Genomic DNA, 13,609 nt, shown 5'->3' with positions numbered 1-13,609 from the left:
ATTCTCAGAAAGAAATATGGCTATGTATTATCCTTTCCAATACCACTGGAGAGAATCTCTATAACCTTGATTTTATCCTTACGTTTAGCCAGAGCACATAGCTATGTCCCTAAATCACATTTACTGGGCCAAAAGTGACTTTCCTCTTATTGAACTGTGCTTTGTATTGTATCTCTGGTGCATGTTAAGAGCAGTAGGTGGAGTTCTATAAAAGCCATTACACATTTAGGGTAAAAATATTGCTGAGGCTGTTATTTACATTATACAGCCTTTTGTTCTGAGAACCCAGGAAACAAATTTATCTCAGTTATCATTACCAGTGATTACTCTGCTTCTCTTAAACAAAGTAAGTATTTACATCTTAAGAACACTGTAAATGGTTTAATATTTGTGCGTTTTGTTTTCGCCTGAATATCAGAAAGATGAGAGATAAATTTGCAACCCAAGTTAAAGAAACTATACAGTAACTGTAACATGTATTTTGTGTTCTAATACAAATCCTAAATTTATATACTTTTCTACATTCATTTTTTGCTCACTTTCTCAATTTTTTACCTTGTTTTACTTATTTATCTAATGAACAAAAAAAGAATGAGAGCCTATCTTATCACCATGTATTAGGAATTGCACCAATTCCCTGCATTCAATGATAGATACACAAGACCTCTGTCCTCAGATATCTCACAATGTAGAAGAGAAGGCATTCACTTAAGTTGATACTTGGAATAGATTATGATTAACATAATGATAAAGAGATCTACCAAGTAATATTAGCACATAAAGGGAGTAAACAATTCCACTGCATCAGAAAAAGGCTTCTGAGAAAGAGACAGCTAAGCTAGGCCTTAAGCAGAGGTTAGTCAAAAAAAAAAAAAAAAAGAAAGAAAAGAAAAGAAGAGGAATGAAAAGAAAATAGTGAGGGGACTAAACTCTGATGATGAAAAAAGTCAAAGAACATCTAGATAGAGAGGCACTATATGTGGATAGGAAGATTCAAAATTATGAAGGTGTTAGTTCTTCCCAAATTGACCTATAGAGTCAATGCAATTATGGAAAATTCCCAGAAAATTATTTTTTGTGTGTTGACAAACTGAATATAAAGTTTATGTGGAATGGAAAAAGATCCAGAATAGCGAACATGGTACTGAGGACAAAGTTGGAAGATTGACACTATTGAATTTCAAGGCTTATAAAGCTTTAGAATTCTTTCCATTTTTTCTTTCCTTGGCCTCAAGTAGTTTCTTTGTGTGTATATGCTGTTCAGTGCTCTTCTGATGACTTAATGGCACCTTCCACACATCTCCAGAACTCCCTTCCTCTTCTCTGCTGCTCTCTACTCTACCTTACTCTGATCTGTGATCACTGACTGCTTTGGCCTTTCCAGACTCCCAGCTCCATCTTATAAGCTCCATGATTTGCCTAGGCTGAGTTGCTAGGCAACTCATTGCTGCATTAAGGCCTTGTAACTTTCTCCAAGCACTAAACGGAAGCAATCACAGGGTACATCTCATTTGTTTCCCATCACTAAAGTATCACTGTTCTTTGTTGTCTGATGTTCAGTATCTTTAAAACCATTGTTTTATATGTTTTGTCTGTTTTCCTTAATTTCCAGTATGAAGAGTAATTAGACCCCTGTTATGTTATCTTTGCTAAAAGAAAAAGTCACTAGGACAGTTTTGAAATTAAAAGAAGGCAGTATTAATATTTATCCCATTACAGTAGAGCATACATAGTATGTTTACCTTCCCCAAAAGCCAAGTGAACAGGAATTTAAAAAGAAAGGGAAAGTGATCAATATGGTTGAATGTGTTCATTAGTCTTGGAAAGTAATGGGAAATTGGTGACCAGAGAGACTAATACATAGAATGGTGGAGCTAGAAACTAGATTATAGTGAATTAATGATGAAGTGGGAGTGAGAAGTAGAAAAAACAAGTAAAGATGATATTCCTTAAAAAGTTGAGTTGAACAGTGATGGACAGGTACTAGATGGCATTTGTAAGAAAACAGAATCAGAGAAAAATGTTGACTATTCAAATATTGGTTGATGCAAAACAGAGAGAAAATTAAAACTGACTATGAATAGAGCAGAGGCTGACAAAATGGCCCACAGACTGGCCACTAGTTTTTATAAAGTTTTATTGGAACACACTCATATTTATTTACATTATTATCTATGGCTACTTCTATATTCACACAAATGAAGAATTGTGAGAGACCATATGGCCTAAAACCTGAAAATATATGCTATCTGACTGTTACAGAAAAAGTTTGCCGATCTTGCACTAAAGAACTTAGCCATAAGTTACACATTCTATAGAATTTTAACAAAAAAGGATAGGTGGGGTCTATATTGTTTGATTTTTATTTTCAAATATATAATATCATATTTAATAATGTCAATTTAATAAGAATTGTATGACTCAGCCTTTAATAATTTTTTTACTTTTTTCTAGGCAAAGAAGTCAAGCCTAAACCTCCACGTATGTTATACGCATGCTCAATAAACAAATACGTACATATGTACATACATACATAAAACAAATCTTAAATGCATGCTGTTATTTATTTTGATTTCATTACCAAAATTTTCCTTTGTCCTTTATTCACTGGAAGTATCTTTCCTTACCTTGTCATTAAAAATCTCAGCTCACATTTCCATTATTTTCTCAAAAAAAATTTTTTTGTTGCCCAGGCAGTGGGCAGTGGTGTGATCTCTGCTCACTGCAACCTCTGCCTACCAGGCTCAAGTGATTCTTGTGGCTCAGCCTCCCCAGTAGCTGGGATTACAGGCATGCACCAACACACCCGGCTGGCCTCCCAAAGTGCTAAGATTACAGGCATGAGCCACCATGCCTGGCCCTCAAAATATTTCTTATTGGGATAAATAGTGAGGAATCTTGTTAAGTACTAGTTTGCCACAATCATAAGAATATGGTTAATATGACATTAACTTTTCAAAGTTAATATGAGATTGAAACCAATGAATAACATAGAAAATAATTATATAAAAATAAATATGCATGAGTACAGGAAATGAATATCTTTCTATAATCATTGTTACTAATGTTCATCTATATTTTTAGAACTACAAGGAAAAAAAGAAGAGAAGCCAGGTATGTATATATTTTATTTATAGACATATGCTTTCCAAGTTTAGAATAAATAGCACAATCTCTTTGCAAATGTCATGTCCTAGTACAAATATTATATCAAATTTTATCCTTGACCAACTTAAAAAAAAACTAACAAAATATATATTTATCTATGCTACCCATTTCTAGAAAAAACTCTATTTGCATAGGTGAAATCTCTGAGAAATTTACATGGTTCAGAAGAAGTAACTGAGTAATTGAATTGATTTCACAAAGCCAAAATTTTCTCTGATTATTGTAGGACACAGACATCCAATCAGCAAAACATCTGCTCTCATCCTTCTCTCTTTTGAGGCTTCTGAGTCAGATGAACATTTCTGAAGGCTACAGTAGGCAGTAGAAACTTTTTCAAAAGAACACTCAACTGTCTGGTTCTGAACACAGTTAAAATTTTGTTTAATGTTTCATAATTGTGTTATTGTTATAGGGCTACTGTAGTAAAATTCCACAAACTTGGTGGCTTAAAACAACAGAAATTTATTCTCTCACAGTTCTAGAGAGTAGAAATCCAAAATGAAGGTGTCACAAGGGACATGCTTTCCATGAAATCTGTAGGGAGGAATACTTCCTTGCATCTTCTGGTGTTTTCCAGCAATCCTTGGTGTTCCTTGGCTTGTAGATGCATCACTTTCAATCTCTGCCTCCATCATCACATGGAAACCTTCTCCCTTTGTGTCTCTACCTCTGTAAACCCTTCTCCTCTAATAAGTACACCAGTCATATTGGATTAAGTACCTACCCTACTGCCCTATGACCACATCTTAACTAATTACATCTGCAATAACCCTATTTACAACAAGGTCATATTTTAAGGTACTGGAGGATAGGATGTAAGCATACCTTTTGGAGAGACACAATTAAATCCATAACAGTCCATTCTCTGGCTGGCCCAAAATTTATGTCCTCCATAGGTGCAAAATATGTTCACCCCATCCCAACATTTTTAAAAGTCCTAATCATTCTAGCATGGTTCTAAGTCCAAAATTTCATCTAAATATCAATCAATAGTTCCAAATCTCATTATCTAAATCATCTAAATCAATTATATATGAAACTTGGAGTATGATTCTTCCTGCAGCAAAATTCCTCTTCTCTTTTTGAACCTGTGAAAACATGAAACAAATTATTTACTCCCAAAATAAAATGATGAGATAGGTATAGGATGGACATTCCCATTTTAAAGGGAAGAAATTGCAATAAAATAAAAAGATGTCCTGGGTCCAAGAAAATCCAAAACCTAGCGTATTTCAAAGCCTGAGAATATTCTCTCTGGCTCAGTGTTCTGTACTCTGGGCCTGGTGGAACAGTGGCCCTGCCCTCTTAGCTCAGTGAGCCGACAGCCCTGCCTTCTCTGCCACAGGAGGTCCCATCAACCCAGGCGTTTGAATTCCTGGCTCTTCTCTTGGAGTCATTATCCCTTCATTTTATCATGTCTCCGTCCCTTTTTGTCCAGGCTGGCATTGTTTTTGCTTCTTTAAAATTATTGAAAACCTGACTAGTGTCACATTCAATTCATGGGGTGTCTAAGCCATTAGATAAGAGGGTCCTCCACAGATATTTCCTGGATAACCACATCTCTATTTCTGTCTTCCGCTGAAGTGGCTCCATGAGTCATACATCTAATCTCTTTAGCAAAAGTTTATCCAACCACATCCTTGGCCCTGTCTCCATGGCACACTGTCTAGATAGGCTGAGAATTTTTCAAATCAGTAAGTGCCAGTTCTTATTTGATTAACAGTTTCTTCTTCAATTTATGTGTATCTTTCTTTTCACATTTTATTATAAACAACAAGGAGAAATCAGTCTGCACCTTCCATACTTTGCTTGAAAACGTTCTTAGCTAAATTTTTAAGTATTCATTTACTATTTCCATCTTCCACCTAACAGAAGAACACAATTAAGCTAAGTTTTTTGCCACTTTATAACAAATATTACCTTTCCTTTAGTGGCCAATGACATGTTCCTCATTTTCTTGAGACCTCGTCTTTAAAATTCATATTTCTAGCAACATTCTACTTATACTTACAATAATATATATCTATGTGATTTGAATGTGTTTTCTCAAAATTTATGTGTTACCTGTGTAATTAAATAGTATTGAGAGCTGGAGCCTTGAAGAGGTGATTAGGCCATGAGAGCTCCTGTTTTGTGAATGGGAACAAGGCCCGTATAAAAGAGGCTCCATGCAGTGTTCAGCTAGCCTGCTGTCTTCCCCTTTTGGCTTTGCCCTGTAAGGACACACCATTCCTTCTCTCTGAAGGACACAGTAGCAAGGCACTATCTCCAAACCAGAGACCAAACCTGCTAATACCTTAATCCCAAACTTCATGGTCTCTAGAAGTATAAGAAATACATTTCTGTTCTATGTAAATTACGCAGTCTGTGATATTCTATTATAACAGCACAAAATGGACTAAGCCAGAAATGTGTCATTTAAAATGACAAGAGCTTTCTCTATAGCTCTCTTGAATTCTTTCTGAGCCCTCATCAGAATAACCTTTAAAGTCAATATTTCTGTCAATAGTCTCTTCAAAGCAATCTAGGCTTTCTATATTAAGTCTCTCAAAATTATTCTAGCCTCTACCCATTACCCAATTTCAAAACCACTTTAACACGTATAGGTATTTGTTTCAGCAGCACCTATGTTCCTAAACCAAAATTGATTAATTTCCTTGGATGGCTACAATAAAATATCACAAATTGTGTTGCTTAAAACTATATAAATGTTTCTCTCTCACAATTTTGGAGGTTAAAAGTCCAAAATCAAGGTGTTGACAAAGCAACACTTCTTTTTAAACCCATAGAGGAGAATATTTGTTTGCTTCTCCTAGCTTCTGGTGTTTTCTGGCAATCCTCGGTGTTTCTTGGTGTGAAGGTATATGACTTCAGTCTCTGCCTCTATTATCGCATGGTCGTCTTCTCTCTTTGTGTCTCTCTCTTTGTGTCTCTTCTCCTCTTCTTATAAGGACCAATAGTCATATTGGATTAAAAACATACCATTCTCTAGCATGACCTCATCTTACCTTAACTAATTACATCAGTAGCAACCCTATTTCCAAATAAGGTTACATTCTGAGGTACTGGGGGTTAGGACTCAACAGATTGTTTGGGAGAACACATGTGACCCATAACACTATTTGTCTCAATTCCTAAATCATGTAAGTACCCAATTAGATCTATTTCAAAGAGTCTCTTCCAACTCTTGTTGTTAAAATAATTTATCTTATGTTGACTTTGGAACTATTTACTGCAATAATCATCTTAGAAAAAAGTAGAAAACTTAGATTTAAAAGTATTAGCTATAGCAACAACTTGACAGACAAGTGCAAAGCATGTTTCTGTTTCATGTTTAATAGTCCATCATTGGCAAACCAGCGTAAAACTGGAATAAATTTTAGTTAAATTTTTTTTTTTTTTGAGACGGAGTCTCGCTCTGTCACCTAAGCTGGAGTGCAGTGGCATGATCTCAGCTCACTGAAATCTCTGCCTCCTGGGTTCAAGCAATTCTCCTGCCTCATCCTCCCAATTATGATAACCAAATAAATTTATTTCTAAAAATTAATTTGTATTCTAGTTTATTTTTTCAGGTTTTAAATTTTCTGCCTTTTCTCTCCCTCAGAGCCCCAAATTAAAAAAGAAGCAAAACCAGGTAACATGAGCTTTATTTTATATAGATTCAGAGTTGACATTACCTTTATTTTATTAAGTACTAAAAGAGGCTTACATCTCACTAGGGAGACATGCACAGAGCCTCCAAGTTCCTCATTATTTTGTCAACTCCGTTGCTCAACATGATTTTATAGCACTGGATTAGGTGAGAATGGGAATATTCCCTAGACAAAAACACCTAGAAAATGGCCTTAAATAAATCTCAACAGACTCTAGGTTTCTGGAGACATTTCTAAGGTTTTTATGAAATTAATAATCGTCATGTTTAACTTATGGCTTTATTTCCATAATTCTGGTGGCTTTGTTTTCATAATTTTGAAGTATTTCGAGTAATATACCAGAATTATAAAATCATAAAGTTATAGACTATTGTGGTTTGAAGGGAATGAGAGCAAGAATTTATTAAGCATCTGTTGTGAACTAAGGACTAGCATAGGATTTTTACTTTCATCATATCATTATGAGAAACAGACAGCATGGCAATTATTACCTATACTCAATATCTGAAGAAGCAGTTCAATAGATCAAGTTCAGAAAATAAGTTATTATTCCAGGATTTTCAAATTAATCAATTTTGAAGCTAGGGGTCTGCCCCATGTCTGATTTGCACCAAACCCTGGGTACTCCCATTAAGAGATTGTCCCTAAAATGCTATCATTTTATTAGAAGGTAGCATTGACCTAAAAAAAGGGTGACCTTTCCAAGTCTACTTTGTTATTTAGTGTTTAAGTCATACCTCTGGTACCAACCAGCTATTGACCTGAGGCAAGTTCAAAAAAACCATCAGGCTCTATGGTAGCTATTTCTTTATTATAAAAGATTACTTAGCAAGATTCTTCAATATCAATAAATCAAGAATAGAAATCTAGACACATATTCAATAGTACCTCATCCCCTGAATTCTCACCAGTACTTACCTGGCAACTGATCATAAGCTTGAATATAGTTGCTCTTGTGATATATTTACAATATATTAAGGCTTATAATAGCCTTGTTACATTACAAATATTATTATGATTTATTATTTTATTATTTGTTTTCCTGATGATATTTATCTGCTGTAGGTGGATATGTTTTACCAGATAAAAGCATTTTGTATTTTTGCCAGTTTTACTTTTCTTTAACCAGAAACCCAATACTATTTAAAGCTAGTTATGCCTAGTTCTATTTACAATAACCAGTTATATTTGTTATTGTTAAATACTCCATTTTGCAGGTAATTTAATCTAATATGTTATTTATTTATTTTTAGCTATATCTGAAAAAGTGCAAATACACAGTATGTATATTCATTTTATCTTTTATGCTTATATAGAGTTTTTACAAAAAAAAATTTGAAATATTTTCAAAATCATGTATTTTCAATCTGTGCTTTTATATTTATGCTTTATCACAGCCTGTGTTTTGAAAACTGTAATTTCAAAAATTTTGTAAATAAGAATTCTTGGCATACTGTTTTCATGAACTAAAACCTTTAAGTTTTACATAGAAACAAGGATGATATGAAGATTTCAGAATATTTTTTCTCTGTGGGCACATTTGCTAAAATCTGCTAGCTCTTTTCCCAGCTTCTAAATATCTAAAAAGATTTTCTTTTTATTATTTTCAGAACAAGACATAGTGAAACCAGAAAAGACTGTTTCTCATGGTAAACCAGGTATTTTGCAGGTGGTATTTGTAGTCTCAAATAACCTCTCAATGCTCTAATTTTAGCAGAAGGAAGAGTTTAGAGTCAAGTCTAAAGTTATTTGGGACAATTCATGTCTTAAGTCGTAAGCTTCTAGACCATCTCCAATTTTAGTCATCTTCAGAATATTTTTTTTGTACTGAGAATTTAACCAGTGAGATGTAACTAGACAACTAGTCTTCCCTTCCCGTCAGAGAGTTAGCTTTGCACAAAAACCATAGTCACCCAGCACTTAGATGAGTGGGCTCTATACTTTCTGTTTTATTCTGATTTGGGCAAGGCATTCTGAGCAAACTTGTAATTCAGATTGGCTTATTCAAATATGATCATTTTAGACTCTCCAAGTCCCAAAAATGCTGAAGAAATCAACATTTCTCCATGCTTCTTTTCCTCTTTCTTTTCTTCACCCTTCCTTCCCTTTCTTATTTTCTTTTTATTCCTGGTCTTGAATTTTGTAGAAAGTAGAAGTAAGCTAATGTGTTCTGCTTGTAAAAAAAAGATACATAATTTATCAAAACGAGATTATGAATTAATTTTTATTTAAGAATAAAAACAAGTTTTTATTTCAGCTAATTAAATATGAATTTAATTTTGAGGCTACCCAAGCCCCAATTATTCTGTAGAATATTATTTTTCATTCCAGGCTGAAATACGTACCCAATGTTGTGAATATAGTTAGGCCAGAATCTTTGAAAAGTGAAAAACATATTTTCTCTTAGGAAATACAAATCTTAGGAAATCCTTTGCTTATTTTATAAATGGTGCTTTAGAAAATCTGTATACAATGGGTTTTAGTCTGTTTGATTTGTTTTGCATATGCCTTTAAAAAACTATGATACACCAACAACAGAAAACATAGGAATAAGGAAAGCAGGGCTGGAGTGTGGAGAGGTGAGAAGAGCTGTCTGTATTGACAAAAGCAGAACCTTAGAAACAACTTTCAGAAGGCCTCATTAAATGAAACATTGTTATTTTCTTATGTCCCAAATATTAGCCAATTTGAGGTGAAATAAAGAGAAGTGACAGACTTTAGTCTCTGAGTGTACATCAAATGTATTGTCTTGTAGGAACAACTGTTTTACTTCAGTTACACCATCATGCTCTTTAAATTCTGTTATCCAGTGAAACTTTCTACTTAGGATATTTGATCAGTTGATTCATACCCAGTGTGAAATGCTTGAGAAGTTTAATTTCATATAGTATCAGGGCAATAATCTCTTTACTTTGACCCAAACATCTTTGACTATGAAAAATCACTGAGAACAGAGGACATCCCACAAATACATCAACTTTGTTCTTCCCCAGCTTCACACTGTAAGAAATTTGGGTTCTCCACCTATTCCTGGGTTCCCAGGGAGGTATTGCTACAAGAAGATCAAAAATTGCTCCTTCCTATTCTAATTTAATAATAGTAAGGGAACATATATTTTATAAAGCAGTACCTCTGGGCAGATAAGTACACTGAAATACAGTGAAGGCAAAAAATAGGGTTCATACTGGCACGTTAGGGAACAATTTAAGTTAGGAAAACTTCTATAGCAAGATAGCTGCAAAGGACATTTCAGCTGGACAGATTTTCTTTGTGCTTTCATCCAATTTGAATAGAAGATGTTTTTGCTGTTTTATTGAGACAACAAGTTTTTCTTGGCATTGGCACTATTTCAAAAGAATACAAAAATCATGGTTGAAATATGTCACTGATGTATTCAAATTTCCTACTTGTGTTAACATTTTTTCCTATCACAGAAGAAAAAGTTCTCAAGCAGGTAAAAGCTGTCACAATAGAAAAAACAGGTAAATAAGGTATTTTATATCTTTTTTCTATGTCTCACTATATGTTATGTGATGCATGCATATGTGTGCATGCAGACACACACACACACACCCCTTCACTGAAGTGTGTAGGCTTTTAGTACCATAACTTCTAACATTCTGAATTCTTGTGAATAACTAAAAATATGTTCAATATAATTTTTATTAAAAAATAATAACTAGAGTAGCATAACTTTAAGTGTGATTGACCTAAGCTTATGTGTAATTCATGAGAAAATCTATATAATGCATTGATTACCAAGTATACTTAGGTGTTTAATCTTATTTTTAAACCACATTTCCTCAAATCTTACAATTACAGAAGTCTGAAACTTTCTGCTATTTATAAATTAGCTGGAATAATTTACTTTCATGAAAGCTCCATAGAGAGGGATATGGTTACATAACTTTAAAGTCTGCCTTAAAGAATGATCAGCAGAACATAAAATATTAAACTAAAAACACTCCATCTCTCATTGGTTCATATGAAAAAGAAAAGACAGATACTCTTACAATTCAGAAGTTTTTCCTATAAGGAAAAAGAAAACTTATGAGTCTTGAAATCAATTCACATCTGAGTCACTAAACTTCCTCTATTTGATTCCAAGACAGAAATCCTACCCACCTCAGCCATTAAGAGAATCCCATCTCTTACTAATAATCATTCCAAAAGAAAAACTCTGTGAAACATGTTTTTCTCCTGAGATAATCAGATAATAAGGATTTAAATAGTTTCTTGGAGGAAAAAATACAATAGAATTCAGGAGAGATCTAATTATTTATAGAAATTATAGACTAGTTTATCAGTAGAAAGAAAGAAATCTCATCAGGCCATTTTCACATTACTTCATATGACCATTATACTTTATTCCAACCACTGCCTAAGTTTATAATTTTAGTAAATGTTCCTTTAATTTGCCTAAGGTATTAATATGGCCACCTGAGTATCTCATTCAGTTGTGTGGATGTTTGGGAATTATGAAGAAGCTAGCTCAATGTATTTGTGACTCAAATATATAGATTGTTTTAAATTATATGTGCATAGCATGTGTCTTACTAGTTTTTTGCAGTTCGATTAATGTATTTGCTGACAGCAAAATATTAGTGGTCAAAGAAAACAGTTTAAGCTAAGGAGGAGACCTAAAACTAAGAATAAGTAAATACAAATACTAAACAGTTATTTTTTCCGTGGTTTGTACTCATCAATATGCCATGTGCTTCCCTCCATTCTCCACAGCCAAGCCCAAACCAGCAAGTAAGAGATGAATAGAATAACACCTGAGAAATATCCCTTGACTATTTCAGCTTTAACAATTTGCTTAGTTTTTTATGAAAAATGTTATTTTCAGTTTTGTCTGTGGCTAAATAACTATTAATAATAAATTAATGTTATTGCTATTTAATTGTTATTAGTGATAAATTAATGTTATCGCTATGGCATTGATTTAACATTCTTGTGTTTCACTACTAATTAATGATGATAACTATACAAAAGAAATATCTAGAAGTCTGTCACTATTGTTAATATTAAAAGAGGGAATCTATATAGGCTATAAAATACCACTCATAGTAAGTTAAGGTAGGCTGGAAATCTTTTAAACATATGTAATGAATAACAAAAGAAAATGAGATGATATACAATTGTCAGTGTTATGAACCATGTACTGTTTTTAATTTATTTGCTTTAAGCTGCATTAATTAAACTGTAGGTAACTTTGGCATTTAGAAATCCATTTAATTATAAACATTTTGCCATTTGTCCATTACAATGATGAAACGTCCTTATGAATGTGGACTTTGAAGATCCTTCATTTCACTGTACAGGTGTGACACAGAGAGTATAGTGATGAAGAGTTTGAGATGACTTTTGGACTCAGGAAGACATAAATATTTACCCACTGTGGTAGTAAATATATGCAATATTGTGTCAAAATTGTGATGTTGGTCGTTGACTGGTGTACATTTGTGAAACACAAGCTTAGACAAATGCATGAATGGCTGTTGGTCAAATATATTCTGGCTCTTGCATGCAAAATAGCTTCACAAGACCCAAAGGTGAATGTGTGACACAGCTTAGGAATACATATAAGTGGTTTAGGATATATAGCACAAATGCATAACTCTAATCAGAACATATTCACATCCTAGAACCTGTGAATTGTACTTTGAATATATATTTTATATTATTATTGTTATCTTGATTTATTATTAATGCTGTTATAACAGTTTAATACCTTGAATATTGGCTTCATTTTCTTTTATTTTGAATGCTTATTTACTATAACATTTATGCAAATTCAGTTCATGGAAGTTTATTCTTGAATGGTATCAGTTCCTAATTTACAAGTATCTGTTTAGTCTGATGACACCTGGAGTCCCACATCTTCCCACCTACTTCACTGTTGGTGCATAATTTGGGGAAAAAATAGTAAGTTTAGAGAAACTCCAAATTCAGGAGTGAGGGAAAGAAAGGACAAGTAAACATCAAGAACAGCTCAGAAGAACTGACCATAGAGGTCATTAGAGGTAACACTTGGTCTGTTCCAGAGTCCTACTCAGTTGACAGATATTCTCAATCCCATTCAAGATATCCCACCTATATGGTTGACTTTAAATTCCACTTTTGGTGAAAGAGAATTATCTCTTTAAAATTTTCAATTCAAATATTTTTTCAGAGAACTAACAGGGATGTCAATTACTCATACATTTTTATTTCCTTTTGTCATATCCTAGAATAGTTGAGATTCAGCTATGAGAGTTTTTTAAGAAAACCTGGAAAGGGAGGGTGGTACAGGTCAATAAAAATACAAAATGTGGCACTCTCTGGAATATAGCAGATTTAGTTTAAATTTTCAATAAGAAACCAGTGTTCAGCAGTGCATTGCTTCTAACTGGCAAGAAGGTAACTAGAATTCAAAGAGGAAAAAGGAGGAGTTGGTAAAATGTCAAAGACAGATACCATCCACTAAAAATGTCCCCAAAGAATGACTCAATTTTCAGCAAATTAAACAATATTCTTATTCTCCTTTTTGCCATATTCTATCCTCTTATACAACACAGCCCCCAAAGGGATAAACCCTAATACTGTCTTTCAGCCAAGTGTAGAAAAAAGCCTTTTCCTGGGTGTCCTGAGAATGAACCTAACCCTGTTTGTAATTTTTTTTATGGCAATATGCTTTCTTTGTTTCAAATTACATGAAAACGACTTTGGGGCATGCCTCTTGGGTAAACTGAGGATCACTTGCAAATATATAAATAAGAAATATTTGCCAAAGAATCCATAGATTG

At 33.6% G+C, this 13,609-nt stretch overlaps 1 protein-coding gene across 1 annotated transcript in view; it reads left to right on the top strand.

Moving 5' to 3' along the window:
* Positions 1–13,609, top strand: part of TRDN (triadin) — a 407,513-nt gene that overhangs the window by 340,140 nt on the left and 53,764 nt on the right. The window contains exons 27-32 of the mRNA XM_063621032.1: positions 2,455–2,481; positions 3,085–3,114; positions 6,773–6,802; positions 8,075–8,101; positions 8,432–8,479; positions 10,256–10,303. Of these exons, the coding sequence (XP_063477102.1) occupies positions 2,455–2,481; positions 3,085–3,114; positions 6,773–6,802; positions 8,075–8,101; positions 8,432–8,479; positions 10,256–10,303 (210 nt within the window). The remainder of the gene's footprint in view (positions 1–2,454; positions 2,482–3,084; positions 3,115–6,772; positions 6,803–8,074; positions 8,102–8,431; positions 8,480–10,255; positions 10,304–13,609) is intronic.

Source organism: Symphalangus syndactylus, chromosome 2 (assembly GCF_028878055.3).
Source record: "Symphalangus syndactylus isolate Jambi chromosome 2, NHGRI_mSymSyn1-v2.1_pri, whole genome shotgun sequence".
NCBI lineage: Eukaryota > Metazoa > Chordata > Mammalia > Primates > Hylobatidae > Symphalangus > Symphalangus syndactylus.
This window is presented reverse-complemented; position numbering and strand designations above follow the sequence as displayed.